The sequence below is a fragment of the Oncorhynchus mykiss genome, chromosome 6 (genome assembly GCF_013265735.2).
Source record: "Oncorhynchus mykiss isolate Arlee chromosome 6, USDA_OmykA_1.1, whole genome shotgun sequence".
NCBI lineage: Eukaryota > Metazoa > Chordata > Actinopteri > Salmoniformes > Salmonidae > Oncorhynchus > Oncorhynchus mykiss.
The window spans coordinates 29,466,946-29,483,880 of record NC_048570.1 but is presented as its reverse complement, the minus strand read 5'-3'; the positions used below and the strand labels follow the sequence as shown (position 1 = coordinate 29,483,880).

The 16,935-nt window shown below is 44.0% G+C and overlaps 1 protein-coding gene across 5 annotated transcripts in view; it reads left to right on the top strand.

Moving 5' to 3' along the window:
• The first annotated feature begins 347 nt into the window (after positions 1–347).
• Positions 348–16,935, top strand: part of LOC110525681 (probable E3 ubiquitin-protein ligase HECTD4) — a 72,330-nt gene continuing 55,742 nt past the window's right edge. For 2 of the 5 annotated variants that reach the window (XR_005052053.1, XM_036979793.1), the window contains exons 1-17: positions 348–1,141; positions 5,131–5,687; positions 9,073–9,162; positions 9,269–9,396; positions 10,353–10,461; positions 11,362–11,500; positions 11,618–11,788; positions 11,883–12,075; positions 13,154–13,315; positions 13,424–13,537; positions 13,632–13,772; positions 13,921–14,156; positions 15,089–15,231; positions 15,348–15,418; positions 15,539–15,644; positions 15,878–15,998; positions 16,109–16,237. Coding sequence is in view for 4 of the 5 variants with exons in the window: in XM_036979793.1 (XP_036835688.1) it covers positions 995–1,141; positions 5,131–5,687; positions 9,073–9,162; positions 9,269–9,396; positions 10,353–10,461; positions 11,362–11,500; positions 11,618–11,788; positions 11,883–12,075; positions 13,154–13,315; positions 13,424–13,537; positions 13,632–13,772; positions 13,921–14,156; positions 15,089–15,231; positions 15,348–15,418; positions 15,539–15,644; positions 15,878–15,998; positions 16,109–16,237 (2,757 nt within the window). In the remaining variant the exon portion in view is untranslated. The remainder of the gene's footprint in view (positions 1,142–5,130; positions 5,688–9,072; positions 9,163–9,268; positions 9,397–10,352; positions 10,462–11,361; positions 11,501–11,617; positions 11,789–11,882; positions 12,076–13,153; positions 13,316–13,423; positions 13,538–13,631; positions 13,773–13,920; positions 14,157–15,088; positions 15,232–15,347; positions 15,419–15,538; positions 15,645–15,877; positions 15,999–16,108; positions 16,238–16,935) is intronic. The other 3 variants (XM_036979796.1, XM_036979794.1, XM_036979795.1) reach the window with 3 other exon arrangements.

Here is a 16,935-nt window from a genome sequence, read left to right as displayed (position 1 = left end):
TGATAATCAAACCTATTGCTGTCTAGCACATGTCATGTGCATTGTGAACAGACAATGACGCTCCAAGTACTGAACCGTTTCCCGGAACAATTTGCTGAAAGCCTCGGTTTCCCATAAGGCCCAGCAGAAACATCTCTTGACCGACAAATTACTCTCTTGCTACATGTGCAGTTAAAGGGGAATTATACGCAAATTTCGTTTTTTATACCTTAAAAAAAACATGGATTCAGAACATAAGTTCTCGATGTTTCTCTTTCAACAATTTAAATCATGAGAGCAAACATATATTTTTTTTCCAAAACCAGGACATTTTTTAGTGAGAGAACAGAGTTCAGGAAATACTCAATTTAATTGGGCCTACTTTGTGTTGTTTTAACCATTATTTTACCAGGTATATTGACATAAAACACCTGTTGTACACCAAGGGCCCGGGGAAGAGTAGCTATCATGCTAGAAAAGGTTAGAGATCCCCGATGTAGGATAACCTGCAGTGTATGCTGGGAACTGTTGGCCTACGAAACATGGCGTCTCAGCTGTGGTATTTCGAATATCTATCCGGTCACTAATAAACAGGGGTTGGACCATTAACGGAGCCATTTTTCCTGCTTTCTTTTCGTGTTGTGGTTATGCTCAGGCTTTGTGTTCAACAGGAGAAGGCAGTCATTTATGAAACTTCGCTTTAAATATTACGGTTTACAGAGTGTCATATCCACTCTGCACTGTAAAGACGGTACATTACGGTTGATAGCTAGCCTCGGCTAGATAAAGAACCTGTCCCACACAGTGCAATCAGCTGGCCGACCTATGTTAGCCAGCTAGCCACTGTAGTAAAGCAGTACGAGTGACATTAGTTAGCTAACGTAGCTGGATCGGACTACGTTTGAGTTTGTCATCTGACTGACAGCATGTCTGTCGGGTAGTGTTGTTGTCATTTCGGATATTGAATTTGTTTTGATGTTCGACCTCTCTGACATTTTTCTCGGGGGAGAGAGAGATGGGCTCCGGGGCCGTGGATTCGTCCCAGTGGCTGTCAGTGAAGGAAGAGACTATTTTCCTTCACGATGGACTGATTCGGGTCACGGATCTGGCTGAACTTCCCAGTGAAATCGGGGTATCTGAGCAGGGGGACATTGAGCAGGAGGTGAGTCTACTCTGCATCAACGTTTGCATTTCGAATGTTTTCTTGGCAACAACAGAGTGTAGTTAACGTTAGCTGGCTAACCGACTATAGTTAAACTAAATAGCCGAAAGCTACCGTTACCTAGCTAGCTCAACATTTGATTCCATATGAATAAAGTCACATTTAGCTGTAGAAACGGATTCTATTTTTAGCTAATAATGTTCATGAGTAAGGTGCCAACCCCGGCTTGACAAGCAGGTCATGACGTTAACAGTAACAATAGCAGGCTAACTGTTAGCCAACGTTAGCAGACAGTCTAACGTTACCTTTTGAAGAGGTAGTTAGCTATAACTAGGTACGTTATTCATGTCAATTGAAATTCTTATTGCCAGCTAATACTCAATGTGGCGATAACGTTGTTTCCTTTCCTGATTGATCTGAACCAGCTGCTATAACGTTAGCTATGAATCTCACTGTGTAGACATGATGACTCACGACGTAGCTAGGTAGACTTGGCTTTTAAATCCCTACCTTTTGTGGGGAACCCCTTGTCATTTTTGGCCTAGACATTGGGTGCTCTTGAGTGGTGGCTGGCTATTGTTGTTGTGTTCATCAACTTATGCATTACATTCTTCAAAGCACATTGGCATACAAACTAAACAAATACAATAGGAAAAGTAAATAAGGTATGCTTGCAAGCTCCTCAAACCAGTATGTAGCCAGGGGGTCTTACCGTTCAGAGTTCAGCACATAGAAGCACAGTATACTTCCTCATTGGCACACTTGACAGTATTTAAATGAACTGCCACAATTCAATGCCAGTCTTTTTTTTATTTGATCAATATTAATCTGGTGTTGACACCTGTGCAATGCCTTGTGGCCTTTTACTCAACCATAAACACAAAAATATTGACTATTAAGCTAGCTAGCCTATGTGCTTGACTCTTAAAAGGCCTTTTCTGGTCAACCTTGACATTAAGGTTCAGAATAAGTACCGAATGAATGGACGCTTGAATGATCAATCCCGTTATCAGAGACTAGGGCGGCAGGTAACCTAGTGGTTAAGAGTGATGGCCCTGTAATTCAAAAGGTTGCAGGTTATCTATTCTTATTCCAGATTAGATTTGACTTAGATTTGTGTGTATTAGGTATTTGTTGTAGAATCTTTAGATATTACTTGATAGATATTGCTGCACTGTCAGAACTAGAAGCACCAGCATTTTGCTACACTCACAATAACATCTGCTAACTGTGTGTAAGTGACCAATAATGATTTGATTTGAATCCCTGAGCTGACTAAGTGAAACATATGTAATTGTGCCCTTGAGCAAGGCACTTAACCTATAATTACTCCTGTATGTTTTTTTTTATGAATATGGACTTTCTCTAGTTCCTACTACTCATACTGGAGTATAATTGTGTTAACGACCAGAAAATGGTGGAATGGGGGGAATAGAGAAGGTGAGAACAAGTAAATTGTGGTTTGCAACTGAGGGTGCACAGATGGAGAGTGATGTAGATAGATAAATAAAGGGGTCACAGATTGATGGATGGTGAATGAGTGAGAGTCAGACAGATTACATGCTACAGATGGACACAGAGAATCAATCAACCTGAGAGGACTAGACTTTACTGTGTACATTTCCTGCTTGTGAAGTTTTCTTATTTTTTGTAAGAGTGGAGCAATGACTGGGGGGATAGAGCAGCTGTGCCAGCTAGCCCTGTGCCCCAGGTGCAGTAGTTTGGCATCCTGATTCTACTGCTTCATAGTGGGACAGGCTTAGCTTTGGGTCTGAGAGGTGGAGGTCAAAACAAAGGTCTTATTGCCCGTGTCACTTCTCAGAATAGCCCAGTACCATTAGTTCAATAGCAGTACAGGACATGGAAGTGTTGCTTGTCCTTTCTGCAGTGGAAGGATGGATGGCATGTAACCTGAGCATCTGCAGTGTGCCTCTAGTTATTGTACTGTCACCACCATCTACCCTTCCCCCTGCTCTCACTAACCTTATTCTTATTATGTGGGGCTCCCGAGTGGCACAGTGGTTGGTCTAAGGCGCTGCATCTTAGTGCTAGAGGTGTCACTAACCCTGGTTAGATTCCAGGCTGTATCACAAACGGCCGTGATCGGAAGTTCCGTAGGACGGCGCACAATTGGCCCAACATTGTTAGGGTTTGGCTGGGGTAGGCCGTCATTGTAAATAAGAATTTGTTCTTAACTGACTTGCCTAGTTAAATAAAAATGATGTGAGGAGGTAACGTAGTGCAACACTAATTGCTGTATGATGAGTTGGGGTTATTAGGGGGTCTGTGGACATTGTAATTTCCCTATCAGAGAGTAGTAGAAACATTAAAATGTGTGGTTTGGTTAAGTCCTCCAGCCTCTCCAAGCAGCTTCATCTGGTCTTTATGGAGGCCATCTACAGGGGCCATTAGCACAGTGGGAATGTTTCCATATGCATGTCTCTTTTGGGTTAATGTAGCCAAACTCATGATTGATCATTTCATCCAGCAGCCCATGGGCGCTTCGATGCAGGCTATTTTTATCAGCATCACTAACCACGTTTCCATCCACAGTTTTTTATGCGTGTAAAGTCATACCGTTTAAAAAAAATAGGACGTTTCGGTACAATTTTATAAATATAATTTGTTCGTTCGACATAGTGGGATACATTTTGTGTCTGTAAAATTAATTATGCATAAAATGGCGGTGGAAACGCTTTTATGCGCAAATATTGATATAATAACCATCATATATCGAAGTAAACTTGGAGTCACACAATCATATGGTGTGTGGTCCTCCCACTACGACTTGGGAAACCATGCAGTTTATTATGCTACAAATGAAATACATTATGATGAACTTCACAGGGTGGTGAAAGTGCACGGTGATGAGCTGGATGCTCCTTTCCAATAAATATCTATGGTCTTATTCTGGTGACATGATGATCAGTGCTTGACTGCCTTTTGACAAATATAATATTTTCGCTCTTATCCATAATAATGTAGACTAGCCTACCCGCACTATATCTGTATCTGCGAGCTGCTGAGTAGTCACATTTGGTATTTAATGTAACAGTTTTAGTGACAAATGTATCGGTGCAGTTGAAAATGTGATGGGAACATATTGAAAATGTGAGTTTTTCGGGACATGAAAACTTAAGCGGAAAAGAAAATGTTGTGCCCTACTTTGTCAGGCACTGATCTTTATCCGCAACAAGTCCATTTGGTGAAACACCACTGGTGGAAAAATGTGCATATTTTCTTTATGCAGCTTCTAGAATATTTGGATGAACATCTTTCTCCAATTGGATGGAAATCTAGCTGTAGAGTAGAATCCTTTCTGCAGAGTAAGGTGGAGAGGGTCGGTGAACAATCCCAGTCTCCAATGAAGGGATTTTACCGTAACATTAGTCGCATATCTGAATAAAAAAACGTGCCTGCTAAATGGTGTTATGGAGTCTTAGAGTAGACACTGTAATCGATACCTGGTTGAAATGCTGCGTAAGTGCAGATGATGCACACCTCCTCTGAAATAACCCCACAATCTCTCTCTTTTTCAAACTGCTTATTTTGTTGTTTATGTAATGCTGTTTCTGTCTGTTTCTCTTGGTAAGAACATCTGCACCATGAATACAATTTAAATGTGAAATGACTGTGGGTTATAAATACAACAAGGAGTATCCCAGGTTATTTCCACACATGTATTTTGATTCTTTAATGAGTATCATTAGAATTAAAGGGTCTAACCTCCTTTTCCTCCATCATATTCAATTTAGCTACACATTATCTCATAGTGAAGCAGTGCTCTGTTGTAAATTGGATTTAGAGGTTGCCAGACCCCAGCTAGATGGTGATTTACAGTCAGTGCACTATACTGGATGCCGTCATCGCTTTGAGATCTCGACCCATTGTCTCCCCAAGGATTAAACCAACTCCTCTTAGTTACAGATCTTCATGGCTATTTTCTGTATCCCTCACATTTTCTCATTCTTCCTTTCTATCTCTTCTAGATTCTCACATTCGAGACAAAGAACCCTGCGGAGCTAGCCGAGCGTCTCCGTGCAGTCTGTGGTAACCAAAGCAATGCGTATGCCCGCCTGTTGGAATACCGTCTGAATGCTCTGCGGGGCCTGTGGGGGGCTCAGCGTCAGTTGGCCCTGGAGGAGCAGCAGGACCGGGAGGGGGCTGGAGGGGGCGATGAGGAGGCCCTGGCCCTGCTAAAACGACAAGGCCTGCTGCAGCAGCCTGAACAGGCTCCTTTCACCTCCCGCATGGGGCTGCTACTGGTCTTCCCCCTCCTGCAGTCCCAGACACGCAGTGACCCGGCGCTCTGTGGGGTCACGGCGGAGGTACTGCTGTCTTGCCTGCGTGACTGCCAGCCCCTCAGCCTCAGCAAGGAGCCTGCTGACTGCCTCAATGGCCTAGAAGGGCTGCTCTGCTCCTGGCTGGAGGAGGGTGTCCAGCAGACAGCACAGACCCAGCAGGGCCAGGCTCCTACATACATGCTCCACGCACACAGGCAGAGGGAGAATGCTGCCGCTGCCCTGGTAGCTCTCGCCTGTGCCAGGTGAGACCACACGCTTAACAGAGCACACCACACATAAAGAGGAGAGAATAGTATGCCGGGTCACTTGAGTCTGCTTAGCCGTCTGGCTCATTTACTCCAGCCTTCTAATACTGCTCAAATGGTGATTAGGCAAGCCCTCAATTGTCATCCCATTTCTGTTTCCACTTTCAGTGACGTAGCTAGCCCCAGTTGTTCACTAAATATAATCTTCTCTTTCTTTATCTTTGAAAAAGGCCTTTCAGTTTTTGTTTGCTATGTCAGTGATGCTTGTTGAACAGGGGTCTTGTTGGTCACCTAGGTCAGGGGTTTTCAGACTTTTCTTTCTCAGGGACTCTTGCCCAGGCAAACTGGCAACCCAGGGACCCCCATCATATTTTAGCAAAAAATATATATAATCACGTATTGTCTCAGGTGAATGATAATGGCAAGTAGAAGTAATCCACATTTTAAAATGAGTAGATTTGGAAGACCGTTTCATTGTTTTAACCTCCTCACAGTTCATTGGAAGAGGAAGTGTAAACTCTAACATATTCTAGCTAAAAATGTAAAGGCATCGTGGCGACAGACAACACTTAGCTGTTGTAAAGCACCTTTTTGCAATGCTACTATTTTTCCTTTCAGCTGAGAGAGAATTTCCTGCAGTTCTATGCATTTTGCCATGGCTAATGCTGTGTTCCTATGCTCAATCATCATTGGTGTGCCCTGAATGCTGGGGTATTAAAATGTTCTATTCCTCCTGACTGTCTAGCTTTCATTTGATTGTTAGTTCTCAAAGATGCTATTATCAAAATCCAATCAAATTTTCTGGTCACCTACACATATTTACACACCTACACATATTTGGGGTGACAGGGTAGCCTAGTGGTTAGAGTGTTGGACTAGTAAACGAAAGATTGCAAGTTCGAGCTGACAAGGTACAAATCTGTTGTTCTGCCCCTGAACAGGCAGTTAACCCACTGTTCCTAGCCCGTCATTGAAAATAAGAATGTGTTCTTAACTGACTTGCCTAGTTAAATAAAGGTAAAAAATATATATATATATACACACACCTACACATATTAACCGAGCGGCATTGACTAACAGTAGAATATTTAAAATTCTATCTCTTCTGCGTGCTTTCTATCTGGTTTTGGTTGTTTATTTAAGTTGACACACACTGTTTTTCCATCCCGAAAAGTGACCAGTATGCAGAAAAAACCCTGTTATTAGCTCCAATAACTATAAATTCCTCCATATCACAAGGATCGTTTGGGATTTTGTCAATGAAGCCCTTAATCTACTTCCCCAGAGTCTGATGAACAGGAACAGCTAGCATCACACTGTTCCTGAAGACTTAGTCATTGCGCTAACGCTATTGGCTTGTGAAACAACCTTTTTAACTTCCTTCATACTGGACGCAGAGACATGAACATGGTATCCGTGGACCCCAGTTAGAAAACCCCTGACCGAGGTCACAGAGGAAAGCACTCTTTTCTTTCACCTGTGGCTGTGGCTGCAGCCCGGCTTCTGCTGTTGACAACGGAGCTTCACTTGTTAACCAGAACCCTCTGCCCTTTGTGTGCCCTCTGTAGAGGCATAGAGCCCATTGTGTTGGGGAACCATCCAGCTCTGGTGCCCTCTATTTCACCAACAGTGGTGGGAAGTTAAAGAGCTTGGCTATCCTCTGTCTCCCCTGATGGTTCGGGTGTGCCTTATCGCTGCGTTCTTTATTTTTTTTTAATGGTCAAAGTAGCATAACTCTTTCTCGTCAGTGTGATGTCACCAGCTCGCCACACTCACAGGCATAAACACACAACGTCAATGTTAATGACAAATGGAATGTCTTTCAAATATTTTCTATGAGGACGACACTAAAGCAGAAAGTACATGTGATATTATACTGTAAACAACACATGAACTGAGTCTGGTAAGAGTGCTTAACTATGCTGCCCCATCGTCCTGGAACACTTTCCAGAAGGACTTAAAATTAGATCATTTTATTCCAATTGATTTTAAATTCTGGATTGGAGGGCTGCTGACCAGACTGCACATGTTTTTAAACCTGCTCTCCTTTGCACCATTTTATCTTCCATTCATTGTTATATTTTTTTGTCTATTGTTTAATTATATGTAAGCTTCTTTCTTGGCCAGGGCTCACTTGGAAAAGAGATGTGACTTCTAAGATTATATAAAGAACACAAATAATAATTGGTCATACATTGTGGAAAGTAAGGCAAATAATGCAGATCAAGAAATGGCTACACAGCTGAAGCATGGCACAACATTATCTTTTGTGTTAAAGGGGAACTTTCTTTTGGTATTTGTTTAATTTGTCCATTGTTGATATACACTGTGTACGAAACATTAGGAACACCTTCCTAATATTCAATTTCACTCCCCTTTGCCTCCGGACCTGCCTCAATTCATCGGGGCATGTACTACAAGGTGTCAAAAGTGTTCCACATGGATGCTGGTCCATGTTGACTCCAATGCTGCCCACTGTTGTGTCAAGTTGGCTAGATGTCTTTTGGGTGGTGGACCATTCCTGATACACAAGGGAAACTGTTGAGTGTGAAAACCCCCATTCACCCTCTGAATGGCACACATACACAATCCATGTCCAAGGCTTAGGAGTCCTTCTTTAACCTGTCTCCTCCCCTTCATCTACACTGATTTGAAGTGGATTTAACAGGTGACATCAATAAGGGATCATAGCTTTCACCTGGATTCACCTTGTCTGTCATGGAAAGAGCAGGTGTTCCTAATGTTCTGTACATTCAGTGTAGTTCCAAAAAGTTTTCAAGACATACAGTACCAGTCAAAAGTTTGGACACACCTACTCATTTCAGGGGTTTTTCTTTATTTTGACTATTTTCTAAATTGTAGAATAATTGTGAAGACATCAAAACTATGAAAGAGTTATTTGTATATATCTATATTTGAGATTCTTTAGTCACCTTTTGCCTTGATGACAGCTTTGTACACTCTTGGTATTCTCTCAACCAACTTCATGAGGGATACTTTTACTACAGTCTTGAAGGAGTTCCCACAAATGCTGAGCACTTGTTGGCTGCTTTTTCTTCACTTTGCAGTCCAACTCATCCAAAACTATCTCAATTGGGTTGAGGTTAAGGTGATTGTGGAGGCCAGGTCATCTGAAGCAGCACTCCATCACTCTCCTTGGTAAAATAGCCCTTACATAGCCTAGAGGTGTGTTTTGGGTTATTGTCCTGTTGAAAAGCAAATGATACTCCCACTATATCAACGATGGACTAATGAAACAAATACCAAAACAATAGTTTTTGGGTGGAAGTTTTCTTTAACACTATCAGGCCTACCTGGTACCTTAACTTCACTGACTTTCCCTCCCTCCCATTTCATGGTTTAACACGTTTTATGTTTCCAGAGGGTCACTGAAGACCTTCATCCACACAGTTCACCTGCTGCAGAAACAGACAGACCTGGGCCAGCTCCCTGTGGCTGATGTGCTCTACAGGTGAGTCTAGTATCCTTATGTCTGGATGTACTTGGTGAGACACCGTTGTCCCTTTTCTGTGTTGTCGTCATTGTGAACTCTTTCTCTCCTGATCTGTCCCACCCAGACTCCTGGTGCTGGAGGGGGGCCCAGGCTCCCCGTCCTGTCTGCTCGGGGGCAAGCACAGGGTCTCCTGGGGCTTTGAAGACATGCTGCCTACACCTGACAGCAGCGCTGGAGGGGCAGAGAGCAAAGGTAAGCCCGTGTGTGTGTGAACAAGAGCTCCATTGGTCTTGGGATAGGGTCAAACTTCCTTTGAACCGGACCTGGGGGGGTATCAACGGAGGTTGCTTTTTTTTCTAAATATATTCCAGTCTAGTGATCATATTTTATATATATATATACCGGGCCACCTCATTTTCACAGTACCATTATAAAGTCATGTGTATGTGAGTGTACTGCAAGTGTAGTAGGGTTCTGGTGACAACAGCAACCAGGCTAAGTCCTGCTGGCTCTGATAATCCTTCCTCTCATTTGGATGATGATTTATTCATTCACCTCTTTAGATCATTTCTATTTGATCCTTTGTCTGGAGCCACTTAGTACTCCCAACATTAAGCCAAGGGCAGACATGGAGTCATCCTTCTGTCTCATTGGCTGAGTCTTCTGAAGAAGGCATCATGTGTTGGTTATAGGGCAGGGTAATGACTAGCAGAAGTTTGAGGGAGAAAGAGGGAGGGTGGGTGATGGCTTGTTTCCTCCAATCGATGGGCTGACCTTGGAGAGCCCTGTAAGGTGATAGGACCTCATCAGCTCTCCTATAGGAAGCCAGTTGAGAGGCAGAGAAATAGCAGCTAAAGAATCTAGTAGAGCTGGCAGGCTGTGTGCTGAGGGGCTTATCCCTCTCACCTGCCAAGTGCAAACTACAGGCAGGTTCAGCCAAAAGTATTTTTCCCTGCCGTTCTTGTTGATTGGCTGACTAGTCTCCTTTGATTCTGTTTGGCCAATGCTGTGGGTGTGTGAAACCATGTGTACACTTACTATGCTATAAAATGTATACACTTACTATGCTATCTTTCAGCTTAATCACACCCCGTATCCTGTTATCCCCTCCGCTCTATACTGTCCTCCCTCTCCCCTCCGTTCCTGTTTTTTTTGCTCCCCCTCTTCTGCTGTTCCTCACTCTGTCTATATCCTCCCTGCTGTTGCAGACACAGACCTAGGGCGCTGCCTGGCCACAGATGGGCTCTATCTCTACACCACTAACTCCTTTGGGAGAGGGATCAGCAAGCTGGGCTCCGGTTTGCACGGGACACTGAGGTAACATGACACCCCTGCCTATATCTGCAGAGAGAAAGAGTGAGAGTGCCTCACTTAAAATACCCTCAAATCCAATTTTACTTGTCACATGCTTCGTAAACAACAGGTGTAGACTCACAGTGAAATGCTTATGGGCCCTTCCCAACAATGCAGAGAGAGACTAATAGAAAAAGAATAACATGAGGAATAAATGAGTAACGATAACTTTTACATTTACACGAGGTACCAGTACAGAGTCGATGTGCAGGGGTACACTGTCATTCAGCCACAAGAGCATTAGTGAGGTCGGGCACTGATGTTGGGCGATTAGGCCTGGCTCGCAGTCGGTGTTCCAATTCATTCCAAAGGTGTTCGATGGGATTGAGGTCAGGACTCTGTGCAGGCCTGTCAAGTTCTTCCACACCGATCTCGACAAACCATTTTCTGTATGGACTTTGCTTTGTTGTTCCTAGACTCCCACTTCACAATAACAGCACTTACAGTTGATGAGGGCAGAAATTTGACGAACGTACTTGTTGGGAAAGTGGCATCCTATGATAGTGCCACGTTGAAAGTCACTGAGCTCTTCAGATGGCCATTCTACTGCCAATGTTTGTCTATGGAGATTGCGTGGCTGTGTGCTCGATTTTATACATCTGTCAGCAACGGTTGTGGCTGAAATAGCAAATGTCACTCATTTGAAGGGATGTCCACACATTTTTGACATGTAGTGTGTATATACTGTACATATAAGTAGGGAGCCACCGGGCTACCTCCTGTCCTGTTCTAACTCTCCTGTTCCCTCCTTCTGACCTGAACTTCAAAACCCCTCTGCCCTACTGTATTCCCCCTCTGATTTATTTCACTTTTTGAGCAAAATATCAGAGGAAATGGAGATCATTATTTTGTGTGTTTGTGCAGGGGGTTTGTGTACTGTCGGAATGAGGACTTGGAGCCCGGCTGGGTGGTGTTCAGCAGTGGCCGCCTTCTACACCGCTCCGCCTCCTTTGATGCCAAGCCTCATCAGCTGTGCCAGGTCATCGACCCCTTCACCCTGCAGGTATGGCAGCTGGCACCTAGCAACAGGCCTCAATTACACTAACTCAGGCCAGCACCACACATTGGGTGATCCAGTACTGTATCTCTTCCAAAAGACTGACCTTTCTACCTGTCTCAGGTGTGCCAGGTCGTTCTCATGCCAGCCCACCACTTCCCCGTGGGCAGCAGCATGTCCACGCTGCACCTGTGCTCAGATGGAACCTACCTGTACTGGGTGTGGTCTCCTGCCAGCCTCAACGAGAAGACCCAGAAAGGCCACTCGGTCTTCATGGATGTCTTTCAGCTATCGGTGAGGATGTTTCTCCAAGCCTTTCGACCATGCTCAACAAGGCTCTCCCTCCTTCCCATCTCTCACCCCTCTCTCCCTCCTCCCTCGGGTGCAGACAGAGACAGGATTGTGTGTGGCAGACGTCCTGCAGGAGAGAGTGATCCTGATACGAAAGGAAGGCGAGTCGTCCAAGTGTCTGAACGAGCTGCTGCTGAGCCGCATGTCACGCTTTCGCGCCTCCCACTCCGCAACGCTGGCCGCTCTCACCGGCTCTGCCATCACCAACACTGTCAAGGAGGAGCAGTCTGGTAATGACCTCACACTATTTAGATATATAAACCTTTTTTTTTACCCTGAAAACTCCCCAGTCCTTAACAATTTAAAGCATACCCATAACATGATGCAGCCATCACTATGCTTGAAAATATTGCAAGTGGTACTCGGTAATCTATTGGATTTGCCCCAAACATAACACATTGTAATCAAGAGAAAAAGGTAATTGCTTTGCCACATTATTTGCAGTATTACTTTAGTGCCTTGTTGCAAACAGGATGCATGGTTTGGAATATTGTTATTCTGTTCGGTTTCTCCTTTTCACTCTGTCATTTAGGTTAGTATTATGGAGTAACTACAATGTTGTTGATCCATCCATCCTCCGTTTTCTCCTATCACAGCCATTAAACTAACTGTTTTAAGGAAACCATTGGCCTCGTGGTGAAATCCCTGAGCGGTTTCCTTCCTCTCCGGCAACTGAGTTAGGAAGGATGCCTGTATCTTTGTAGTGACTGGGTGTATTGATACACCATCCAAAGTGTTACAAATAACTTCACCATGCTCAAAGGGACATTCAATGTCCGCTTATTTTTACCCATCTACCAATAGGGTCCCTTTGCGAGGCCTTGGAAAACCTCCCTGGTCTTTGTGGTTGAATCTGTGTTTGACTGAGGGACCTTACAATTACCTGTATGTGTGGGGTACAGAGATGAGGTAGTCATTCAGAAATCATGTTAAACACTATTATTAAACAATTTAGTATGTGACTTGTTAAGCAAATCTTTATTCCTAAACGTATTTAGGCATGCCATAACAAAGGGGTTGAATTCTTACTGACTCAAGACATTTCAGCCTTTCATTTATAATTAATTTGTGACGACATCTCAATTGAATCTATTTGAAATTCCGACTGTAACACAACAAAATGTGGAACAAGTCAAGGGGTGTGAATACTTCCTGAAGGCACTAACACAACAGTTTTTGTTTCACCCCCAGTTAAATGTGTGATATCCAGGCAGTGAAAAATATGATTGAATCTTCATTATCCTCATCACATTGCTCATTGTGCGATTCACACTTCACATCCCTCATGTCTGTGCTCCTCTTCCACAGCAGTAAACACTAGCTGTGGACTCCCTCTAAAGACTCTGAGGAAGACTCCCATGTATGTGTGTGGGACGTCCCTGGTGATGCTGGCATCTCCGCCCGGAGTGTCTGGCAGCTCTGCCACACGCTCCCTGTTTGGAGGGACCAGCGGCTTGTCCTCCCTGAAGAGTAAGAGCAGATGTTCCTCGCCACTGTTTTTCTCTGTTGTGTTTTAGGCAAGTCTTTTCACTGTTAGTGGTATATTTGTTGACTGCTTTCCTTTGTTTCCCCGACCAGTCCTCTCATCCAGTCTGGCATTCAACCTAGTGGATGGTCAGTTCAGTAGCCGGGCAGATCTCATTGACGCACCTGGCAGTTCTCTAGGCAGGGGGGCCCAGGTGGCAGGGCTGGGTAAGCTCCTGTTCAGGAATTAGGCTTTTTAAAATGTATTTCTAGTTAAGTGCACTGTTCTCAAAGTAGAGCTTATGTGACATTTGTGTTGTAGGAGCCTGCTATGACGCCCTTAACAACTTAATCTGGAGCTGCTCCAGTGACTACATGGACCAGTGGTCTAACCCTGGCAACCAGGCCTTCCATCACGTGTGCCATAGGCTTGGCGTCAGTCATGTCATCAAGGAACCCAAAGGTAACCAAAACAGTTTTACTAACAAAACAACGCTGACCTCAAATTATGTGCTGCAGAATTATAGGCTGAAGAGTGTCTCAACCAGCTTCTTCCTTTTAAGTCAAATCGTACCGTTAAGAGTTGACTTACCCCTCGCTCCCTGCTGCAGAGGAGACCGTGGCCACCGGAGAGGTGATCAACCAGCTGCTTCACCATGTGGGCGCCATGTGCATCCACCAGCTCAACCTTCTGGCAGCCAGCAGCAGCAGCTTTCCCCTGGGCGCCCTCATGGGCAAGCAGCACCCCATCGAGGCTCGCCACTTCAGCAGCATCTGCGACATCATGGAGAAAGCCATGGTCAACAGGGACACCTGCATCATCCGCTGCATCCTGGTGGTGTTCCAGGTACAGTGGAGCTGGAGAATTGATCACATACACGTGTTTAGCAGATGTTATTGTGCGTGTAGCAAAATGCTTGTACTTCTAGCTCCGACAGTGCAGTAATATCTAACATTTTCACAACATATACCCAAAATACACGTACATCTAAGTAAGGAATGGATTAAGAATATATACATATGTCAGAGTGGCATTGGACTAAGATACAGTGGCGTAGTATAGAATACAGTATATACATATGAGATGGGTGATGCAATATTTACACACAATTAAAGTGATTTAAGATACCGTAGAAAAGTATAGAGTGCAGTTTATACATATGAGATGAGTAATGCCAGATACCAAGACATTATTAAAGTGGCCAGTGATTTCTAATCTATGTCTTTAGGCAGCAGCCTGTAATGTACTGGAGTTGGCTGTTTAACAGTCAGTGGTATAATATACAATACAGTATATACATATGAGCAAATTACTCTCGCAGGAGTATCTGACACAGGTGGTGAAACATTTCCCATGAATAGGCTACCAGTGTGGCAAATGGCTGGTGCTGGTCAGCTTTCTTGACTTGTACATTCATTTTGCCAACACATGGTTAACCTTTGTTCAACCAGCTGAACAGCTGATATTAGCGAAAATGTGTTTGGAGTTACCTTTTTAGCTAATAGGCTAGGGTAGAGTACAATTCCTCTTCCAATTTATAATATGGGGAGGTCCAAATAATACATCATTTTGGTTACTTCTCCTTGCCATTATCACTGATAAGACAAGACGTGATTTTATTAATGTATTTTTTGATTTGCTAATGAATGATTGGGTCCCTGGGTTGCCGGTGTCCCTTGACAAGTTCAGTTTTAAGACCCCTGTGCTGCTATGATGCTACATGGAGTCCATCTGATGTCTAAATCACTCATTTTTACACATTGGTGTTTGCTGTTTAGGTGGTGTTCAGGTTCTTCAACCCTCAGTCGGAGCAGAACAGGGAGAGCGTGCGGCGTTCAGGTCTGCTCCTGTGGCAGCTGCTCATGGCTCCTGTGGATCAGATCGGACCAGAGATCCAGGGAGAAGTGTGCCTGGCTATCAGGTAAACACAACTCCGTACAGAACAACACCATAAACACAGGACACACGTAAAGACATGATCTTACAGATGTGATTGACACCTACTGTCATTGTCTGTCTATCCATCCCTCTCTATAGCTCGGGTTTGAATACTTTGTATCAGGGGGAGTCTGAACTCAGCAGCCTGCTGAGGCTGGTCCTGACAGAAGGTGATAGTTGCGACCTACTCGTTGGGTTTTATGAACACTCTTAACACAAACATGATTAGAGTGTGTATCTCAAATATCTGATACACTGGAAGTATTGAAGGAGTTGTGTGTGATCTTCAGGGGAGAGGAACAGTGGTCTGTCTCAGCTCCGCGATGTCATCCTCACCAACCTGGCTGACCAGCTGCAGAAAAATCGATTTGGGAGTGACGAAGATGACCACTACAGGTAGAGTCCAGCTTTTGCGGACATTTTCTCAACAGTTTTTCCAATGTCATGTATTACTGCTTGAAAAATAACTCTCAATTCCTCCCCTAACCAGAGCTGAGTGGTTTCACTGAGTAACCTGATGCCATAAAATGTAGCCATGATTAATAATAATGCAATATGACTCTGCTCTCTGTATAACAGGGTTGTTCAGCTGAATCACTCTCATTATCTCGCCTGTGTTTCCCCTCCAGACTAAGTGATGAACTCCTGCACTGCATCCTGAAGACCGTTGTCCGTGAATCCTGCCTTCTTATCACTAAATGTCAGACTGTTGCAAGGGATGACTTCCAGAAGCTCCTCTCCACTGTGCCAGTATGTGTCTTTGTCTGGTCAGACGGTCTGTTTAGCAATCAGCAGTAGATGAAGTGTGTTAGCTGTTCCATACTGACTTGTAGTCCCCCTCCCTCCTTCCCCTCTACCAGGTGGCCTCATCAAGCCTGCGCTACCTCATGGCCGTTCAGAACCACCTGCTTAGCAACACCGTTCTGATACGCCCCGACGACAACGACGACAGTGACAGCTCCCTACAAGGGGAAACAATGAAGGTACAGGTAAACACCCCTTTTAAATATCCCTACTGCTGTCTGTCCATGTGGTGTGTCTGTCTGTCTGTCTGTCTCTCTGTCTCTGTCTCTGTCTCTGTCTGTCTCTCTCTGTCTCTCTCTCTAATTTCAATTCAAGGGGCTGTATTTGCATGGGAAATATGTGTTAACATTGCCAAAGCAAGTGAGGTAGATAATATACAAAAGTGAAATAAACAATACAAATGTATAGTAAACATTACACATACCGAAGTTTCAAAACAATAAAGACATTACAAATGTTTATATTTATATACAGTGTTGTAACAATGTACAAATGGTTAAAGTACACAAGGGAAAATAAATATGGGTTGTTTTTACAATGGTGTTTGTTCTTTACTGGTTGCCCTTTTCTTGTGGCAACAGGTCACAAATCTTGCTGCTGTGATGGCACACTGTGGAATTTCACCCAGTAGATATTCTTTGTGGATCTGTGTAATCTGAGTGAAATAAGTCTCTCTAATATGGTCATACATTGGGCAGCAGGTTAGGAAGTGCAGCTCAGTTTCCACCTCATTTTGTGGGCAGTGAGCACATAGGCCGCCGTAGGCAGACATGGCTCCCAAGAGAAGACAGGCTTTCTCAATAGCAAGGCTATGCTCACTGAGTCTGTACATAGTCAAAGCTTTCCTTAAGTTTGGGTCAGTCACAGTGGTCAGGTATTCTGC